The sequence below is a fragment of the Corylus avellana genome, chromosome ca9 (assembly GCF_901000735.1).
Source record: "Corylus avellana chromosome ca9, CavTom2PMs-1.0".
NCBI lineage: Eukaryota > Viridiplantae > Streptophyta > Magnoliopsida > Fagales > Betulaceae > Corylus > Corylus avellana.
The window spans coordinates 20,545,524-20,565,446 of record NC_081549.1 but is presented as its reverse complement, the minus strand read 5'-3'; the positions used below and the strand labels follow the sequence as shown (position 1 = coordinate 20,565,446).

Here is a 19,923-nt window from a genome sequence, read left to right as displayed (position 1 = left end):
ACACAATTTTACTTAAATGACTTGATTTGAAACGGAGTGATCCATTTCCGATAGTTAAGAGATCGGTTTCATCGTGGATGCGAAATACTTTTAACAGATGAACAATATACCCTTGATCTGGTTCGTTACGTACTTCTATAAAATGCCCAAGGGTAGTTACGTCATTTCCGTAATTTAACAATGATAAAAGGCCTAATTCTCAGATGGAAAAGTACATCGACCGAATAAACCAGACTTTAGAGAGAGAGGGAGGACTCCTTGCTATACATAAACAGAAACAGAAACAATCAACGCCTCAACTGGCCTTGCAATTCGGAACCTCCACAAAAGAGAAACAAAAGCAAACCCAACCGACGGTTATCTGTCTCTCCCTCTCTCGCAGGAACCAGAATTACCTTTACCATTTTTTTTTCTTCTCTCTCTCTCTCTCTCTCTCGTTTGCCTTTACAATTTTCCTTTTTACCAGAGCAGCATACTACTGGTTTTTCGGTTTTATTTTTTGGTTAACAGTACGGGTGGGTCCGGCCATGTCGTCCGGTGTTGTCGGCACGAGCAACTCCGGCAACGTTAGCCCACGGCACACTGCGGGGCCCACCAAGACGAGGCGACGCGTGGCGGACCTAATCATGACGGACACCGAGAGAACGCCATCCTCCGTCATCTCCGACCTATCAGACCAAGAAGACGACAGCGACCTCGACGGCGGCTCCAACTGCGGGTCCTCCCACGTCCATTACCACCACCACCACCATTTCCACCACCCCGTCATCAAGGTTCTCCTGCTCCGCTCCCGGGCCTTCTTCTGCGTGCCCGACAAGTGGCTGCTGTGGGCGGCCGTGATGGCGCAGTCCTTGCGTTCGGGGAGGAATATGGGCCGCAAGATTTTCGGGCTGTTGATGCTCATGGCGTTCTTGTCGGTCTTCGTGAAGGTTTCGTTCCTGAGCAGCCACGTGGAGCGGCGTGAGATGAAGATGGATAACGGACTTCTCATCGTACAGACTTTCAAGGACGATTGGTCGATGGCTCAACGCGCTGTCGCCGAGACCCACACCTCCATGCCCAAGCGGGTCCTGGAGAGGCTGACTGTATGTCAATAATTTAATCTCCCTTTCACATTCTATCTCGTTTAAGTGTTTTATTTCAATTTGATTTTTGTTTTCTTCATTAAATTTCATTTTCTTTTTTCTTTTTAATTTTAATTTGGGGTGTTATTAAATATATGATTTTTCCAGTTGTTGCTTTGACTCGGAATATGTCGTGGGTGGGTGGGAAGTAGTGCTTGGAATTTTCCTAGGGTGGTGGCTCTGACCAACACATTCACTGTGTGGGCTGCTTTCATATGGGGGTCCCTGGCCATTTCCGTGTGGCGTTACTTTCATGAGGATTGAGGACAATTATCTCTTACGATAAAATAACCTTTGACTTTTTGTTTGAAAGCATGTAACTCTGTAGGATTAAAAGCTTTTCTGGGTTCAATTGGGCTTTTTTCTTTTTGTCTTTTTACCATAGCTGTTTGATTAGGTATCATGAATGAATTCATATGGGTTTGTTTTTTGCCATCTCGTTTACAGACTCCAGAAATATGGATGAAACCAAACAGTGACAACTTTTACCGGTGCATTGTTCGACCCAAGAATCGAATAAGTATGTCACCTTAATTTACCATCTACACAATCTGTTGATCATTTTTATTTTCTTTGGTTCTGATGTCACATTAATTTAAATTTATTCAAGGGACTGGCTCGAAAACGAATGGCTATCTTCTTGTTCATGCCAATGGAGGATTAAATCAAATGAGAACAGGAGTAAGAATTACTACCAAGCTTTGTCGTTTTCGATAATTAAAAAAAAAAAAAAAAGTCACATTATTCTCCGTCCCATGGATTTGTGTGTTTTTCGAGCTAACCTTGTTAATTGACATCAGATATGTGATATGGTTGCTGTTGCAAAGATAATGAATGCTACTCTGGTTCTTCCTTCTCTTGATCATGATTCATTTTGGACAGATACTAGGTATTCTTCTACGTTAATGCGGTCGTATGATCAATGGTATTATTAGTTTCCTACTCATTGAATTCTCTTAATAAATTATTATGTGATTTTGCAGTGAATTTAAAGATATCTTTGACTGGAGGCACTTCATTGAAGTTTTAAAAGATGATATTGAGATAGTTGAGCATTTGCCATCCAAATATGCAGCACTGACGCCCCTTCCCAAGGCCCCTGTTTCCTGGTCTAAGGTCTGAAAATAATATGCAGTTAAAAAAGTAAACCATTTTTGATTTTCAACTCTATTTTTCCATTACTGGAATTGTATCTCAGATGCTTCATTTGCAGGCTAGTTATTATAGAAACGAGATGATTCCATTGTTGAAGAGACATAAGGTGATACAGTTCACTCACACCGATTCTCGACTGGCTAATAATGGCCTTGCTTCCTCCATCCAAAAGCTCAGGTGCCGCGCCAATTACGAGGCTCTCCAGTACACAAAGGAGATTGAAGATTTTGGGGCGGTTTTGGTTGATAGATTAAGGAACAATAGTGAGCCATTTATTGCTCTGCATCTAAGGTAATCATCGACATGTTTTAAGAGCTTTCTAAAATACAGCTTCAAAGTTATCCAACTAAGTAGATTAATCTTGACTGCAGATATGAGAAAGACATGCTTGCTTTCACTGGTTGCAGCCACAACCTTACCACAAAAGAGGCGAAGGAACTTAGGATTATGAGGTACGGTGTTAAGCATTGGAAGGAGAAAGAAATAGATAGCAAGGAAAGGCGGCTCCAAGGGGGATGTCCAATGTCCCCTAGAGAAGCAGCCCTTTTCCTTAAGGCCATGGGTTACCCGTCCACTACAACTATTTACATAGTTGCAGGAGAGATGTATGGCAGCAATAGCATGGCTGCCTTTCGCTCTGAGTACCCAAATGTTTTCACTCATTCCACTCTTGCAACAGAAGAAGAGTTGCTGCCCTTTACACCATATCAGAATCGCCTGGCCGCCTTGGATTATATTGTGGCACTTGAAAGTGATGTCTTTGTTTACACGTATGATGGAAATATGGCCAAGGCAGTGCAGGGACATAGGAGGTTTGAAGGATTTCGAAAGACTATCAACCCTGACAGGTTTGTTTACATTAACATTAGGCTTCATTCTTATTAAAACTAATTTTTTGTAGGTAGTTTGGATATAAGCTTGGTCTTCTGATACATAAAGTTATGTGTTTTTCAGATTAAATTTTGTTAAACTGATTGATCGACTGGATGAGGGAGCTATAACTTGGGAAGAATTTTCTTTGGAGGTTAAGAATCTGCATTCTAACAGGCTTGGAGCACCATATCTTAGACATGCAGGAGAGTCGCCAAGACTGGAGGAGAATTTTTTTGCAAATCCTTTTCCCGGTTGTGTCTGTAACAAGTCTCAGGAGCAACTTACTAGACTAAAACTTGACCAGAGACGTCTTAAGGCTGCAGCACAAAGATAGGGTTATGTGGCTCATACATTTTAGTGCAAGATAACCATTGCTTAAAAGGCGGCTGATGAGTGTTTTTGAGATGGACTGCCACTCTGGAATCAACGGCCGCCAACAAGTTCTACAATTTTGAGTTTCCCATGGGATTTGGTAAAAAATTTTGAGTTCTGCATGCAGACAGAAGGGGAACCTTACCAGCAATTTAGGGAAGTGGAGAAGGTGGTGTATAATTTTGAGGCAAACCAGGTTAAACTGGCACACAGACTTCATCCCTGTCATTTATAGGGTTGATAGTATTCCATTAATTCATTATTCTTTCCTTAATTCAGTTGTCAAGATGACTTGCCAAATTGAGCATCATGGCGAACTTGAATGTAATATTTGATACGGTTCTCCACAGAAATTGATTTGCACATGTTCCAACCAGATATCTTTTCAATTTTTTGTGTGCTTATGTTTCTTTAAGATATGATGAAGGTCTCATGCCAATAATTATAATGAAAAAAAAGTTCAACTTGAATGTGAGTACCAGTTTCAATAGTTCAGAGGATTAGCAAAGAGGTAAGCAAATTCACTTTAAGAAAAACACCATATTGAGTCTTTCAAAGCTAAAACTAGAGAGAGAGAGAGAGAGAGAGTGCTGACTTCAAAAACTCTGATTCCATTACAAGAGACAGTGTAAAGCACATCAAGTGCACCTACAATCTGTGATTCCATTTCATGCAATCTTCAAAAAAACTTCTCCCCCCACCTTCATGGGAGACAGTTCTCAAAGCTCCTGATAACATACAACAAATTTATCAGAAAATAGAAATCATCATGTTTCAGGATCCGCTCTGCCACGTTAAAGGCACACATAAACCTGTTCTGTTCTCTACCACAATGAAGGTACATAAACCTGTTCTTTCAAATTTTGTGTTGCACTTTCAGTAGGAAAACCTCTCACTGCACCAATAGTCCACTGTGATATGATCCCTGCAGAAATTGCAAAACGAAGCTGCCTCTCTAAAACATCTTGATTTTCGAACATCTCAGGGTTTGTGGTCAACTTTCTCATAATCCCTGCCACAACAGCATCACCAGAACCAGTCCTATCGCAAGTAAATGGGGTGATGAGCACATCTTCTGTTCCGATCACCACACCATCAAATGAAGGGGAATAGTAATGAATTCGAAGAGTTCCATCAGTCACGAACAAAAATTTAAGACCATCATGCCACAATGGAGAGATTTCCTCACGGGTATAATGGTAATAATCTCGCCGCCGGTTCTTGGTTTGCTCAAAATTGTCAGCATAGTATTGAGGCCTGTAGTTTCTTTTCCTCTCATAATAATCTTCATCTAGAAGAAACTCTAGCTCTTGCCTTGAAACCTCAATGATGTTTGCTTCATTCCAGGCTTTCTTGATAATTTCCCTCGTCTCATCACGCGATTTCCACAGAGGCAAGGGCAAATTCAAGTCGAAAAATGTAAGACCTCCGAACTTTTTAGACCACGCAATTGCTCTAAAAAGGGTTGATTGCAATGATGGGGATGTTAGAACTTCTGAATTAAAATGAAAAATTCTAGCCTGCAACCGATAAGATGAGAAAAAACATTTCACATTCTGTGCAAGAGCATTTTCAATCAGACGTGAAACTCCAACAAAATACCACAAATTCTCACACTAAATGATTAGAAAAAGCTATAAAGCAACGATTTTCTTTTACTTAATTACCTCTTTGAGCACAGCGAGGTTCAACTCGGAGCTAAGAAGCGAATCCTCGGCGGCCTCTTTCACCGTCTCGGATTTCATCCTACCGTCCTCAAAATTAAGCTTCACGTACGTGCACGCCGTCTTAGCATTCCCATCGAACTTCACAGCCCTCGTCTGCACCTTCTCCTTGTTCATCGCCAAAACCATCTCGTCCCCAAGGTTGTCCTTCCCAACCTTGCCCATGAAAGCGGCTCGCCCGCCCAGCCTCACGAGCGATATCGCCACGTTGGACGGTGGCCCACCTGGGGCCCTCACGAACTCCGGCGGGTCCCACTGGAGCATCTTCCACTCTGAGTAGATGTCCGGGTGCATTTGGTTGTCGGACACTCGGACCGTGGGCACAAACTCTTTCCGTGCGGCGCCGAAGCAGCAGATCAGTGGTGGGTCGTCGTACGGGAAGTCGATTCCGTCGTCGTAGTCGTCGAATTCTGGGTCTAGCTTCTCTGATTCGTTGGCTCCGACTGTGCCGTTCTCGGCTTCAGTTTTTCTAGAACCCTTTGTTTTCTTAGGGGGAGAGGTGGCTGAGGACGAAATGGGTCCCTTTTTCCTGCCTCGGCGAGCGGGTTTCGGCGGTTCGACAGCTCCATTTGTGTCGCCGTTGATGGAAGCTCGAGCTACGCTCCGCTTTAGCTTAGAAATTTGCGCGAGGGTATGAGGCTCTGAAGCTCTGTTACCTCTTGGAAGTTTACAGTTCAGAAGGAGTGGAAGCGAAAGAGAAGGTGGGATTAGCTGAAGTGACGACATGGTTAATTGATTGAATGCTACCAAGACTTAAGAGGGTTTATCCATGTTTGACAACTCGGCTATCTTGAAACCGGGTCGCGACAGTCCGGGTCGGCCCGGTCATACTGGTGATTGGATAATGAATAGCAAGTATGGGTTAAATCCAACGGATCTTAGCTTCCGCTTACGCCAGCGAGACGTTCCTAGCCGTTGGATGTGAAAAAGTGCGACAGTGATGAACACGCGGACCTTTCGAAGTTAGAGACTTCCAAGAAGGGCAAGCAATTCCTTCTTACATACTCGTTCCTCTTCGGTTTTCCTGTTTTCTGTTGTTGTAGAAATCAGCACAAGGGGTCAAGCCTCAGCGCCTTTGCCGGAGAGAGTTGTCGTTTTCTGGGTCCAATATATTCATTCGCTGGTTGCTTCTTGTCACCGGTGAGACTTCCTATGATTTTGTGTTCGGAAAGTAACTTATATCTGTATGTTCAAATTTAAGTTGAACCAACACAGCAATATTAGATATGTTTTGATCGGATTTGTTTGCCTGATTAACTGGAGATTCATAATTTTTTTCTGTGATAAGCACCAATTTGTTTGTTAAAAAAGTTGCACATCTGGGGTTCTTGAGCTTTGATGCATTCTGGCTTTTATTTGGTACTAATGGGGTGTACTAGTTTCATGTCGAAACTGAGGTTTGTCATGGATGAATTAGCTGATTTCTGACAAAGTAAAACATGGGGTTGTTTTATATGTAGAGGGTGTTAAGGAATTTGCACAAAAATGGTGGCCTCAACATATTTTTCCATAATGTTTTTTCATGGCTATCGTCTCCACCATAATGATCATAATACATATAGCTATTTCGTTGGTCAGAGTATCATTTTTCTCAAATGGACGGGCATGACATTAATAGGGTGTAAATATTGCTGATCTTAGTTTTGTAAGGCTACAAATTTGGTGCCATAAATGTAGTCTAATCTGAAATTAGTATGCCATTTGGGATTGTTTAAGTATGTTTGATAGAACTTTATCATATGTTTTCAGGAAAAATTGTTAGTAGCGTAGTGTTATGTGTTAGTCTAATGGTTGATAGTTGCAGATGGTGAGAATGAAAAGGTGTTCCTGAGGGATGTGTCTCTGTGAGGTTTGTTTCTATCTGTTGAGGATCTTTTACAAATATCTCTAATTGAGAATTAGAGTTCATTCGTTCACGGGGTTCGGGTTCTTTACCTTGATGCCTACCTAGCTCTGACGGCAGCTTTGATTGGCCAACTTAGATAGTTCTCCATATAGGTTATCAAAACGACTACAAACAGCAAGTTAGAGAGAATGAGGGGGAGTAGCACCCCCATTTGAGTTGGTTGTTTATGTATAGATTCTTTGCATTGAAGCAGACTGCATTTGCCATTTAGCCTACCTGCCACTGTCAGGTTACCAGCCAGCCACCATTGGTGAACTTGCAATGTCCAGTAGGTCTTTCAAAATGTCTATGCTGCTCCTTTTCTTTCCTTCGTTGCTAGGCGAGATAATAATCTAACACTTGCCAGCCCCATCTCAACACTTCTCTACTTGAGCAAAGGTTAGAGTCTTGTAGAACTCTCAAACTATCACGATAAAGAGAAGTTTGGAAGTATGTTGTTTTTGTGGTATATATATGATGCTTTTCCCTTTTCAATCAAATATGCTTGACTCTTATGGAGTGAAGAAAACCCATATAACCACCCTTTTCCATCCGTTATTTTGTACTACACTTCTTTGCTAACATCTAGATTCTTTATGTATGAGTGAAAAGTATCCTTGAAGTGTTTTATCCTGAAAATGAAATGTTGATTCCTTCCTCATGTAGAAAATGGGTTTCTGGACTTTGCTTGAAGCTTTTCTGCTTTTTGCAAACTCATTTGCAATACTGAACGAGGATCGGTTCCTTGCTCCAAGAGGATGGACCTTGCTAGAGATTCAAAGAGGTGGGAGGAATTCGCTTAAAGGGCAGATCATAGGGCTCATACACGCATTCCACTTCTTGAGACTACCCCTCATAATTTTGAATATCATTACCATTGTTGTAAAGCTCTTCAGTGGGTAAGGTTGATAAGCTTGTGACATGTATAAATATCTCTGTACATTGTGAATTATTGCCTACTCTGGGGGTGTGTTTTGGATATATTGGTCAGAGGCTCCAAAACAAAGTTAAGTCATATCTCTGTAGATTGATGAAATAGAGACAGGCTGACAGGTGTTCTAAATATCATTCTCAATATCTTATGTTTCCCTTTGTTCCTTCTTTTTTGGTTTACTTGACAATTTAGGTTGTCATGAATAATTTCATGGGATTTTTTTGGGGCTAATTGAGCTTTGAGGAAACTAATTTTATACTGATCAAGTGTGACTACAATGGGATAAATTGCAGGCTACAATTGAACAATCAAGATGAACGAAAGCATATCATAAAAATTTGCTTGGTGTTATGGCGAGAACTGGTCATGATAATAATGAAATAATACTTCGAATTTTGCAAACAAAAATTTGCTCTTATTGCCACCTCCTTTTCTCATCTTGCTTCTTCAAGTTCTCAACTTCCCTATCGGCACCAATATTAATTTATGAAGGATTTGGCTTAGGTGCTCTAAAAGAAACTAGGGCACATCTCCGAAAGGTTTTTGTCACGGATTCATTTGGATTTCGTCTAGTTTTAGTTAAAATTAGACCAATTGGAATTGAGTTATATATTCCATAATCAATCACAAGGGATACGTGTTGGACCTCACACGTCCACAGCCAGGCAAGTAAGCATTAGGTCATTGGGGTATGTTAAAAGTCTTTTTTATGTTTTTCTTGCATCTTTTTAAAATTGATGTGACTTTTAAAATCATTATTATATCAAAATTTAATAATTATTTATCACAAATTTAATAATAATTTAAAAGTCAAATCAATTTTAAAGAGACAAAGAGAGAACATAAAGAAACATGGGCAAACAAGCTGAGCCCAAACCGTAGCTATATGGGTCAGAAACATGAGTACGTTCCACTAATACACTTTCCAAACACGCCCCTAGGGTTTTAACTTCAAACCCCTATAAAATACACTTGCTTGGTTTCCCGTTTCTCCTCCTCCTCCTTTTCCTCTGAAAGAATCTCTACTTCTTTGAAATTATGTCTGTTCCACGTTGAAGGAAAAACCAGAGGTATGAATCGTTGAATGTTTTCTGGAGGTAGATGCTCTTCTTCCATGAACTGAAAAAAAAAAAAAAAAAAAAATTCTCTTTTTCGTTTCTTGTTACAGTTTGTTTGGATTTTGCATAATATGGTTGTTGCACTGGTACTGAGGCTTCCGTGCGAGTATTAATTTGCCGGTTTGCCTACTATTACTGTGCTAAAACAATTGTTGGGATCCGCTTTGCAGCTTAAACCTTGAAACAACATGCTTCTGCTGCCTGTAATGCCCTCACAATCTTTACAGCTTTTTACTTCATCATGAAATTTTTTGCCTTTTCTCATGGGTTTTTGGCTCAGGGTCCTCAGGGGGTAGAGGATGAAGGGGCAGGACTTTTCTTTTTCGATAAAGTTTTCTTGGCTGGAGGAATTCTGTTTAGACCATTTCATGATTAGCATCACAGAATGTGACATCTCTGAGTCTTAAATGCACATGAAAAAACCTCCCTCTTTGAAGCAAGTCCCACATCGATTACATTTGTGGAAAAACTCCCTCTTGGAGTAAAGAGGAATCATCTTATGATCTATATTAGATTTTAAAGCTTAGTACCAATCATCTTATGATCTAGACAAAATGCAGAAAAACTAGAGCTAAGAAGTTGCCAGACTAGAGTTTATACTTTAGAGAATGCAATTTGTATAAATGGTCAGTGTTTTACTTCAAATTGTGGTGCCAAAAAAACTTCTTTAATTCAATTAATTAAACTTGTATCTGTGTAGTGGGCATAATTTTGACAAAATTAGAATTAACAGAATATGGATGAAGAAAATTCCTCCAATTGATACATGTTCTTCATAGCAATTAGCACATGATTTCAGTAGAATTTACAGAACATGTGAAGTGATTGCACTTTAAACTTTACCCTTTATTCAAAATCCCATAACAGAGACTTGCTTGAACTACACATTTAAGTATCAGCACCTGAAATGGCAGTCTTTGGACACTGATAAACACTAAAGAAAAGAAACAGAAAAGAGTAATAGCTAGAGGCTTCAAAACTCACTCAATCGGGATCATAACCTCATTGGTCCTGAATGGAGGCAAAGTCCATGGTGGGTTATACCTTGCCAGCAAGAACTCCCCTGTTATCTTATACCCATCTCTCTCCAAGCACTTCTTCAGCTTCTCCACCTTCTCCTCCACCACCGCCTCCGTCGCCACTCCCCCAAACTTAACCACCCCATACTTCCTCTCCCCCTGCTCTCTAATCACCACCCTCTCATCCACCGGCTTAGGCGCCTCCTCCGCCTTCTGATACTTATCCGGCAACAAGAATTGCATAATCACCATGTTCTTCTTCCCCTCTTCCCCGCCAGCCTTTGTCACAACCGGAGCTGTCATGGCAATCTTTTCACCAGGGCTCTCTTGGGTCTTTGTTATTACTGGTGCCGTCATTGCAATCTTCTCCGGCTTGCTGTTCTGTGGGTTGCCTAAGGCGCCAATGTAATTGGCCAACACGGTAAAGCCGCCATCTTTGTTGCCTTTGAATTGTGACGGATCATAGGCGACTTCAGCTATCACCGACGGCGGATATTTGCGGATTTCGTAGTCGGCCAAGGATTTAATCACTTGGTATTTCGGGGTTTCCACGCAGATCTTTCCCAATATCATACCCATCTTGAAGAGTTTGCTTTGGACAAAAGTAATTGCTTTGAGGACTGAATGAATTTGTTGGTGTCTTTTATAAGTTTAGAGAAGAGGGAGTCGAGAATTTTCTCTGGATTGTTCTGGATGTAGGTTGTCGTACTGATCATTACTTGGAGAGGGGGTTTAGATCTTTTGAATTTTGTTATAAACTAGTGGCGAGGAATTTGGTGCAATCTGTGGACTATATTCTTCCACAACTTCAAACGTTGAATTTGGCCCCAAATAAGATAAAATCAAAAAATGATTTTGAATTATAGCTAGTAAAAGGAAGGGATAGAGGTAGGAGAATTTGTGTTCACTTTTATTGAGCTTAAATTGTGTTAATGCACTTTAATATAAGATTAAATAAGTTAATTTTAATTCGACTTATTTAATTAAATGGGCCATACTTCTCAATTTTAACGGTTTATTTTTATATTAAATTTGTGTCAGGTTTGTGTGTCTTGTTAAAAATTTACAGTCATTATGTCATGTATCAGGTTGAAATAGTGTTGAGGCATGATTATAAGACAACTTTAATCTGACTCATTTAATTAATTAAATAGGTTAGACTTCTCAATTCTAACTTTTTAATTTTATATTAAGTTTCATCAACTCTAACCCTTTAATTTTATGTTAAGTGTTTTTTTTTTTTTTTTTTTTTTTGACATGTCCACACAAGGAAAGATAATTGAAACTAATGATCTCCGCTTCATGAAGCGTGATTCACAGCTGATTAAGCTACTATTTGAAAACAATTTTATGTTAAATTCGTATCATATTTGTAAATTGTGTCAAAAATTACCGGTTGCAAATATCAGTCTGTTTTGGAGGGTTTTTCTTTCTCGTTCTTTAAATTAGGTAAGAGTAAACTTTTTTTGGTGCTTTCCGTGGATAGGATCTAGGGACCCACGTCATATGAGACTAAACGACTTGTAGTAAAAGCTCTCTTCAGCAAACTTGTTGTGACGTGTTGGATATCCTTAGCCAATGACTAGGTTCCATTAAGACACTTTCCAAACACTCCCTAGGGTTAACCCAATCCCGCCGCTAATAAATTTTGAGAAAAAGCTTGGAATACACCATTTTGCAGCTAACAATGTGTTTTCTTCTCTAAACCCCTTTTTGACATTATGTCTGTCTGGGTTGAAGAACAAAATTTCAGGTATATTATGCAATCTGTCTTTCGATTTTCAAGGTTTTTGTTTGCACGTGTTAATGATAATGAACTTGTTGGAGATTTTTTGTTTTTGCACAATAGGACCTATGAGCATCAGTGATGAATAGAATCCATTGTTATCCTTGCACTATGATTGTTTGTGAAGAAACTCATGGGGAAAGTTCTTTCTGAGATGCTCTTCTTTCGTAAACTGAAAGATTTCTTCTTCTTTTTTCTTCCAATTTTATATTTTTCTATGTGCTTATTATCTCAGTTTTTGTGGGCTTTGCATATTATGCTTATCTTTAATGGATCAGTGATGCTCATTTATACAATACTGCGTTATCTTTCTGAAAAATCCTCTAAGGACTTGAAGATAACTGTAATTTACTGAGATCCCCCCTATTTATGAATTGAATGGATTTGGGTCACACAGTTTTATCCATTTAGTGTTTGAATTTGCATCAAATTTGTAAAATCTGTGTAACCCTCTGAAGTTTTCTCACGTTAATCTGTTATATTATTCCTACTGAGTTGCATGTTATTTAGTTGGCATTTCACTGATCGTATGGAGTTATGTTTATTGTGTGTAAGTGTGTTTAACTGATCTTATGAATTTTACCAAGGTATGTTCAAAACCTGCCTGACAAGTCCATAGTGTCTAATTTATTGATTATGAGATTAAACAGATAACTGGAATTGTCTGTGGTTTATCATATATGTTGGTATTGTTCTTATAATAGCAGTAAGAGGATAGTTGTGTTTCCCAGTTTTCCCTATTTTGGTAAAATTATTGAGTGCAACTCCCTCTGTGTTAATTTAATAATGCATTTAGGAGAATGCCTATACTTTTAATTAGTGAAAGTTTCATTCCTCTCTCTTGTTGAACTCTGTCTTCCAGGCTTCATCTTTTTATCCATGATCTACATGAATAGAGATGAAGCCTATTAGTCCTGAACTCTTGATGGCCTTTGGTCCCATCATATATTTCCCTAAAAGATATCTTGCAGTTTCTCTAAACTTTTCTCAGTTGCAGCTAATGTTTGTTGGATTGAATGACACATAATCATCTCAAGAATCGTTGCTTGTAAATTTAATCAATGGCTTGGATTTTGAAAGAAGTTTTTGTTGAGAGTGAGCATAGATCCTTAAGCGGACTACCTTTATTTTTGTCATACATAATCATTTGTCAAGTTTCTCTAATGGATCGATGATGTTTTTTTGAAACTGCGTTATCTATCTGTAACTTCCTAAATGGAATTGAAGATAATGATAAAATTCTGAGATCCAATATTCTGCAAATATCATCTGTTTCAATACTCCTTTTTTTTTTTTTCTTTTTCTTTCCTGCAAATTCTGGTTTGGATTGATGTTACAGTTGGAAAGGCACTTGTTAGTTGTCATATGTTGTTAGTGTCGAAATATCATAATGGAACACCCTATCAGTTTAAGCACTTTAACAAATTTAGTGGCTTTTTTATGTGTTCCGTACTTGGTGTGAAGTACACAGATCCTTATCACTTATAGATTTGGCTTTTGAAGATCCTTCTTTCACTTTTTTATGTGTTCCATACTTGGTGTGAAGTACACAGATCCTTATCACTTATAGATTTGGCTTTTGAAGATCTTTCTTTCTTTCTTTCTTTCTTTCTTTTTTGTTAGTGTTTGTAAATTTTCTCTCATTAACTTCTGCTAATGTCAATCTGCTATGGAGGGGGAGAGCCAAGAGCTTAGCTTTTATCTACTGTTGTTGCCTAGTCTTCTTGAGAAACCCTTGTTCACTGCATGCACAAGCATGTCCCTTGCGTTGCTCAAGTATTCTTGACTACTGTCTTTTGTTTAGATCATCTATTCCCTTATTTTTTCCGAAATATCATGTGATTCTGGGACAACCTGGAAAGATGAATCGGTTGTATTATTTCCGTTTCTGGTTCCATATTCTGCAGTGTTCCACATGGCTCTGTTGGGGCTGGTGTCACATACTTTACAAAGAGTTCGATGTTGATGTTGGTTTTATCATACTGGCTTTTCCAGGCTGTTCGATGTTGATGTTGTATTTTACTGTTGTACATGTGCCTTATCACATGCAAGCCCATTGTTTATGTTATTCCACGTGCAAGCTCATTTTAATTAATAATAAGAAAAAAAATTCAAATTTAGTCTTTCATGCAAGTTTAATTTAGTATTTAGGTTTTTAATTTCAACAATTAGATCCTTCGAGATTTTATTTGATTTTTTATATATAGATTCTTTTTTAATGTGTCAGATGGCGTAGTTAGGTTAAATTAAAAATGAAATTTATAATTATTTTACTTATGGTCAATTTGTAATTTTAGAGTAACTTGCCAGTAGTTACATGATATGTCAAATGAGATTTTGATGAAAAGAGGGTCCTATTTTAAATTAAGGAAAACTTAAGTTGGTTTAATTGTCGAAATTAAAAAGTTAAAAAGAGTATGGTTGTATAATTATTAACATTAATGGACCTCGACATTAACCAAATGCTTTAATGAGTTTTCACCACGGACACAAAAGTGTTTCACTCTTTTAGTTCTTTTCTTTTAGTTCTTTTTCTTTTTTTCACTTTTTAAAATTATTATTAAATTTGTGGGATACGCATGGCCTAACAAATTAAATGGTAATTTTAAAAAGTAAGAAAGTAGAAGAAGAATGAAAGAAAGATGTGTGCTTAGAACTTATCTCAAGTAATGGGTATAAAATTAGAGAAGTACTAAATAATTAAACAAATGAACTCAAAAAAAATTTTATACTGATGTGGCAATGATTTTTAAATTAAAAAAAAATATATAATTTTCTCTCTCTTATTTGTCACTCACTGTCTATCACGTTAGTTTGAAATTTTTTTGAATGAAATTTGACCATAGAAAATTATACTATTTCTTCCATTGAATAGCCTAGCACTTGTCATAGAAGAATACTATTTCTTGCATTGAATAACTGTAGAAAAATTTTGAGCCAAACATTATCTTTGGGTTTATTAAAAAATTTGCGTCTCTTCAAGGTGGTGTTTGGTAAATGGGTTGGTCTAGATACTGTAGTTGATGTAGATTGATGTGAAAAAAATGTAAGAATCTTTTGTATAAAAAAGTGAAAAAGTGAAAAAGTTTTGTTTTATAGTGATTTTTTTATTTGAATAATAATAAAAAGTGAATGATATGATATAAAAAATGAAAAAGTTAAAATGTTTTGATGTTGATTTTTTTGGGAAAGGGTGACGAGCAGTGTCTAAGCCAACTCCAACTTGTTCCCATAAAGTGTTACATTTTTAATAGATATTATTTTTTAAGCCACATGATTAAAAAAAAAAAAAATGGCTTGAATCTACATAATTTTAAAATGTAGGGATCTTAGAGGGTGTTTGGCAAATGGGATGGCCCAAATACTGTAGTTGATGTAGATTGATGTGAAAAAAAATAAGAATGTTTGCTATAAAAAAAATGAAAAAGTGGTATGAAAAAGTGAAAAAGTTTTGTTTTGTAGTAATTTTTTTATTTGAATAATAATAAAAAGTGAATGATTTGATATTAAAAATGAAAAAAGTTATAATGTTTTGATGTTGATTTTTTTAAAAAATGGTGATAAACAGTATTTGACCCAACTCTATCCCTATTACCAAACAAAGCCTTAATCCCATTTGAAGCCATGTACGTGTAGCGACTTCTTTTGTTTTTTTGTTGTCTAGTACTAACAATCGTACTAGAATTTTATATTATTGGGTGAAAGTTTTGAATTTCAAAATTCAAAATTCAAAAATTTGAAAGTAGAGTGTGGCTAATTATGGCAGGCTACTCTATCAGATGCCTATTATTGTTATGAGGCTGAGGCTCCTCCCCACTGTCATTTTTACCAAATTTAAAAAAAGCCATTAATGAAGGGGGAGGGGGGGGCTTTTGTTTGTTGGTACCCCAAAAGTCAAAAAAGAAATTCAAAAAAAGAAACAGCTCTGCTCAATCCCGAACGTTACTTTTGTTTTGTGTTTACACCTCATTTCCACTCAATTCAAACCAAACATCCCCAGCTCCCTCCCGCTTCTCATTCAAATACCCTAATTTTAATTTTCATTTTAATTATATTCACCCGTTCCTTCACACTACTCGCTTTCTATAAAAGCAACCTTCCTCTGTCCCCACATTTTCCCATTCATCATCTCTCTCCTTCTCTCTCTCTCTCTCGAAACCACCCTCCGTTCTCGAAACCCTCCGATCTGAGAAAAATGCGTGAGATCCTTCACATCCAGGGGGGGCAATGCGGGAACCAGATCGGAAGCAAGTTCTGGGAGGTGGTGTGCGCGGAGCACGGTATAGACCCAACGGGGATGTACCAGGGTGGATCTGAGCTTCAGCTCGAGAGGATTGATGTATACTACAATGAGGCAAACGGTGGGAGGTACGTGCCTCGCGCTGTTCTCATGGATCTTGAGCCCGGTACCATGGACAGCGTCAGGACCGGACCCTACGGCCAAATCTTCAGGCCGGACAACTTTGTTTTCGGTCAATCTGGCGCCGGGAACAACTGGGCTAAAGGCCATTACACCGAGGGTGCAGAGCTCATCGATTCCGTGCTCGATGTGGTCCGTAAGGAGGCAGAGAATTGCGATTGCTTGCAAGGTGCTTGTTCTTTTTAATTCTTCTATGTCTGCTATTTCTCTGATTTTAGATTTGTTGGCTTACGATTCGTTGTGCTTTTGGGTCTTTCAGGATTCCAGGTGTGTCATTCGTTGGGTGGAGGAACTGGATCTGGGATGGGGACCCTTTTGATTTCGAAGATCAGGGAGGAATACCCAGATCGAATGATGCTCACTTTCTCCGTCTTCCCTTCCCCGAAGGTCTCCGATACCGTCGTTGAGCCGTACAATGCAACCTTGTCGGTCCACCAGCTCGTTGAGAATGCCGACGAGTGCATGGTTCTTGATAATGAAGCTCTTTACGACATTTGCTTCCGCACCCTCAAGCTCACAACCCCAAGCTGTAAGATCTTCTCCCCCTTATTATTAATAGCCCTTTCCCCTATGTGGATATTGTATGTGTGATCTTTGCAATCTGGGTTAAAGTAATATCTCACTCTGTTTGGATTTGCGATATTGAAATTTGTGATCTAGAAATAGCGAGCATCTGATGAAATTGTAGTTTCATGCGTATTAGATCTAAAAAACACAAATTATTCAATGTTTTTAAATAGCAATTTAATTTAGAATCGCACTTTTGTCTACAAAATCAATATCCCCCAATATTGATTGGCCTTTTGTTGGTGCAGTTGGGGATCTGAACCATTTGATTTCTGCAACAATGTCTGGGGTCACATGCTGTTTGAGGTTCCCTGGCCAGCTTAACTCCGATCTTAGAAAGCTCGCTGTTAATTTAATCCCCTTCCCTAGGCTCCACTTTTTCATGGTGGGTTTCGCTCCTTTGACATCCCGTGGTTCCCAGCAGTACAGAGCCCTGAGCGTGCCAGAGCTCACCCAGCAAATGTGGGATTCAAAGAACATGATGTGCGCAGCCGACCCACGACACGGCCGATATCTCACGGCCTCAGCTATGTTCCGTGGGAAAATGAGCACCAAGGAAGTGGATGAGCAAATGATCAATGTCCAAAACAAGAATTCTTCCTACTTCGTGGAATGGATTCCTAACAACGTGAAATCCACTGTCTGTGATATCGCACCAACAGGGTTGAAAATGGCATCCACTTTCATCGGTAACTCCACTTCCATCCAGGAGATGTTCCGTCGTGTGAGCGAGCAGTTCACGGCAATGTTCAGGAGAAAGGCCTTCTTGCATTGGTACACAGGGGAAGGTATGGACGAAATGGAGTTCACGGAAGCGGAGAGCAACATGAACGACCTGGTCTCGGAGTATCAACAGTACCAAGATGCGACAGCCGATGAGGATGAGTACGAGGAGGAAGAGGAGGAAGAGATGAATGACATGTGATGTTTGTGAGTGATGTATGGGTGTAAAATGCCGCAACTCCCGGTTGCCGGTCTCTGGCAAAGGGGGTGGAGTATTCCGGTGAGCTGCAGGCCACATATTACTGTCAATTTTATGTTTTGTTTCTGGGTTTGGGTTCTTCCTTGTGAAACAAGTGCCATCATGTATGTTCATATGAGATTTCAAGTGGACGACTTGATTTGTTTTGCTCTTATGTTGTTCAATCTCCAATTAACTGGAAATTTTTTCTTTATTTTAGAAGCACCTATACCCTAATTTCTATTTTAAATGTTTGCTTTTACTATTTCATTTAAATATTTTTTTTAAAGAATTTATTTATTCTTTTTGTATTTTTAAAATTTTATATTTTCTTAACCGTAATATATTTTTTAAAATGTCTGATTATAATTTTAGAATTCATGAAGAGGGAATGCTTTGAAGGAGAGCAACATAAAGAAGAAAAATAAATAATTGAGAAAAAATAATAGAAATTGAAAAAATTGGGAGGAGGAGCCTGGTGGGTGGGCCTATTATAATGGGCCAATTCTAATATGATTGTGTAATTGACGGGGCCCCTTAATCCTTCATCATTTTTCTCAGTGTGATGGTGTCTCAAGATTTTTATGAAATTAAAGCAAGAACACATGAATCACCAGCATAAGTAATTTGGCTGTCAACTGAAGACAATTCTGAGGAGGGATTGGGTTTGCTGCGGTAGTTCAAAACTGCACCGTTTTGTGCGATAAAAAGCATATTAATAGGTGTCTATTCTATGCGGTAGTGCAAACAACTTCTGTCCTATGCATCGCTCTTTTCTCTGTTATCATTTTTTTTTTTTTTTTGAAACATATCATACTCATTCATTGATAAAAGTTGCGAGCCTAAAGCTCTTACAAACAGAACTAAAAGCTCTGAAGTAAATCATAGCCGAAGTTAAAGATACAGTCATCAACAACAGACCAAATCAACGAAAACACAGCATCCGCTAACCTATGACTAAATATCAGGTTGAAAACTCAGATCTGCATCAAACAGACACCATCTAATGTATAAGTAGCGCTTATTAATCCTCGGCTTTGAGAGCAAAACCCTAAAGCTGATACTTATTTCTCGGCCTTGAGAGCAAAACCCCCAAACCAATACTTATTCCTCGGCCTTGAGAGCAAAACCCACAAGCCGATACTCATCCTCCTCGACTCGAAAGCCAGGATAAATTTCACATCCACAACCCAAAGGTTTGGACTAGTAATATCGGGCAGCAACCGGGCGCAACAAAGCAAGAGGAGAAAGCCTTATTACAAGCATAAATAAAACTATACAGGGAAATAAAGGGAACAATAAAATTAATGCAGGAAAAGAAATTACAGCAAATAAAACCAAATACAGGGGAACTCAAAGGAAATACAAAACAAGAAAACAGGAAAATAAATGCAAAAAACACTCAAAGCGGGTCACGGCAGCCGGAGGAGGCCGATCGCGAGCTGGCCGAAAACCGCTGCGGAAGGTGGCACAAAAAGCTTGGCGCGGGAGGGGCGCGTGAAAAGACCCGACAGCGAGCGGTGAGCAGCGAAGCGAGCGCGGAGGAGATCGGCGGTACACGCAAACAAACAGGGAGGGGGAGAGTTTGAGTGAAAACCCCCAAAAGCAGTACCCACCGAGAGAGAACACAAGCACAACAGAATAGAAAACACCAAAGACAAAAACAAACCTAAAACAAAAGTCCACAAGCAAGGAAGGGAGGAGGGATGCAGGCAACGGGCATCCCTCCTCCCCTGAGGCAGCGGCGCTCTGGAGGGGGGCTTAGGGTTTCAGAAGGCTTAGGGTTTTTTTCCAAGTCTTCATTTTTATTTTATTTTTTTGTTTTTGTGGAGAGGGTTCTATTATTATTTAGGTGTGATAAAAAGCAGATAATGTGATTATTTGCTCACCAAAGAAAAAAAAAAAAAAAATCTACCCTCATTGTAAGGAACAAATATAGACAGATTTAGAGTAGAGAGATTTAGAGGACTACTGAGAGGGGTAAT

General features: G+C 39.0%; 4 protein-coding genes and 3 non-coding genes across 7 annotated transcripts; 5 read left to right on the top strand and 2 right to left on the bottom strand.

Moving 5' to 3' along the window:
* The first annotated feature begins 274 nt into the window (after positions 1-274).
* LOC132192046 (O-fucosyltransferase 19-like) lies at positions 275-3,913 on the top strand. Its single transcript, XM_059607234.1, has 8 exons — positions 275-1,085; positions 1,572-1,644; positions 1,735-1,805; positions 1,925-2,013; positions 2,108-2,240; positions 2,338-2,570; positions 2,651-3,127; positions 3,234-3,913. Exons 1-8 carry the CDS (start codon positions 528-530, stop codon positions 3,484-3,486), a joined length of 1,887 nt encoding a protein of 628 aa, XP_059463217.1. The 5' UTR covers positions 275-527; the 3' UTR covers positions 3,487-3,913.
* A 206-nt stretch (positions 3,914-4,119) lies between these two features.
* LOC132161671 (fructokinase-like 1, chloroplastic) lies at positions 4,120-6,382 on the bottom strand. The gene is made up of 2 exons (XM_059571843.1): positions 5,192-6,382; positions 4,120-5,044 (listed from the first exon to the last, which is right to left on the bottom strand). Exons 1-2 carry the CDS (start codon positions 5,972-5,974, stop codon positions 4,349-4,351), a joined length of 1,479 nt encoding a protein of 492 aa, XP_059427826.1. The 5' UTR covers positions 5,975-6,382; the 3' UTR covers positions 4,120-4,348.
* Positions 6,383-10,010: 3,628 nt separating this feature from the next.
* LOC132192117 (heme-binding-like protein At3g10130, chloroplastic) lies at positions 10,011-10,984 on the bottom strand. The gene has a single exon (XM_059607335.1). The coding sequence runs from the start codon at positions 10,781-10,783 to the stop codon at positions 10,166-10,168; it is 618 nt and encodes a 205-aa protein (XP_059463318.1). The 5' UTR covers positions 10,784-10,984; the 3' UTR covers positions 10,011-10,165.
* Positions 10,985-12,059: 1,075 nt separating this feature from the next.
* On the top strand, positions 12,060-12,150 carry LOC132162664 (small nucleolar RNA snoR26). Its single transcript, XR_009438244.1, has one exon. It is a non-coding gene; the product is annotated as a small nucleolar RNA snoR26 (small nucleolar RNA).
* Positions 12,151-12,258: 108 nt separating this feature from the next.
* Positions 12,259-12,353, top strand: LOC132162666 (small nucleolar RNA snoR27). Its single transcript, XR_009438246.1, has one exon. It is a non-coding gene; the product is annotated as a small nucleolar RNA snoR27 (small nucleolar RNA).
* A 799-nt stretch (positions 12,354-13,152) lies between these two features.
* LOC132162665 (small nucleolar RNA snoR27) lies at positions 13,153-13,243 on the top strand. Its single transcript, XR_009438245.1, has one exon. It is a non-coding gene; the product is annotated as a small nucleolar RNA snoR27 (small nucleolar RNA).
* A 2,852-nt stretch (positions 13,244-16,095) lies between these two features.
* LOC132162031 (tubulin beta chain-like) lies at positions 16,096-18,175 on the top strand. Its single transcript, XM_059572277.1, has 3 exons — positions 16,096-16,579; positions 16,670-16,939; positions 17,226-18,175. Exons 1-3 carry the CDS (start codon positions 16,186-16,188, stop codon positions 17,900-17,902), a joined length of 1,341 nt encoding a protein of 446 aa, XP_059428260.1. The 5' UTR covers positions 16,096-16,185; the 3' UTR covers positions 17,903-18,175.
* The last annotated feature ends 1,748 nt before the right edge of the window (positions 18,176-19,923 follow it).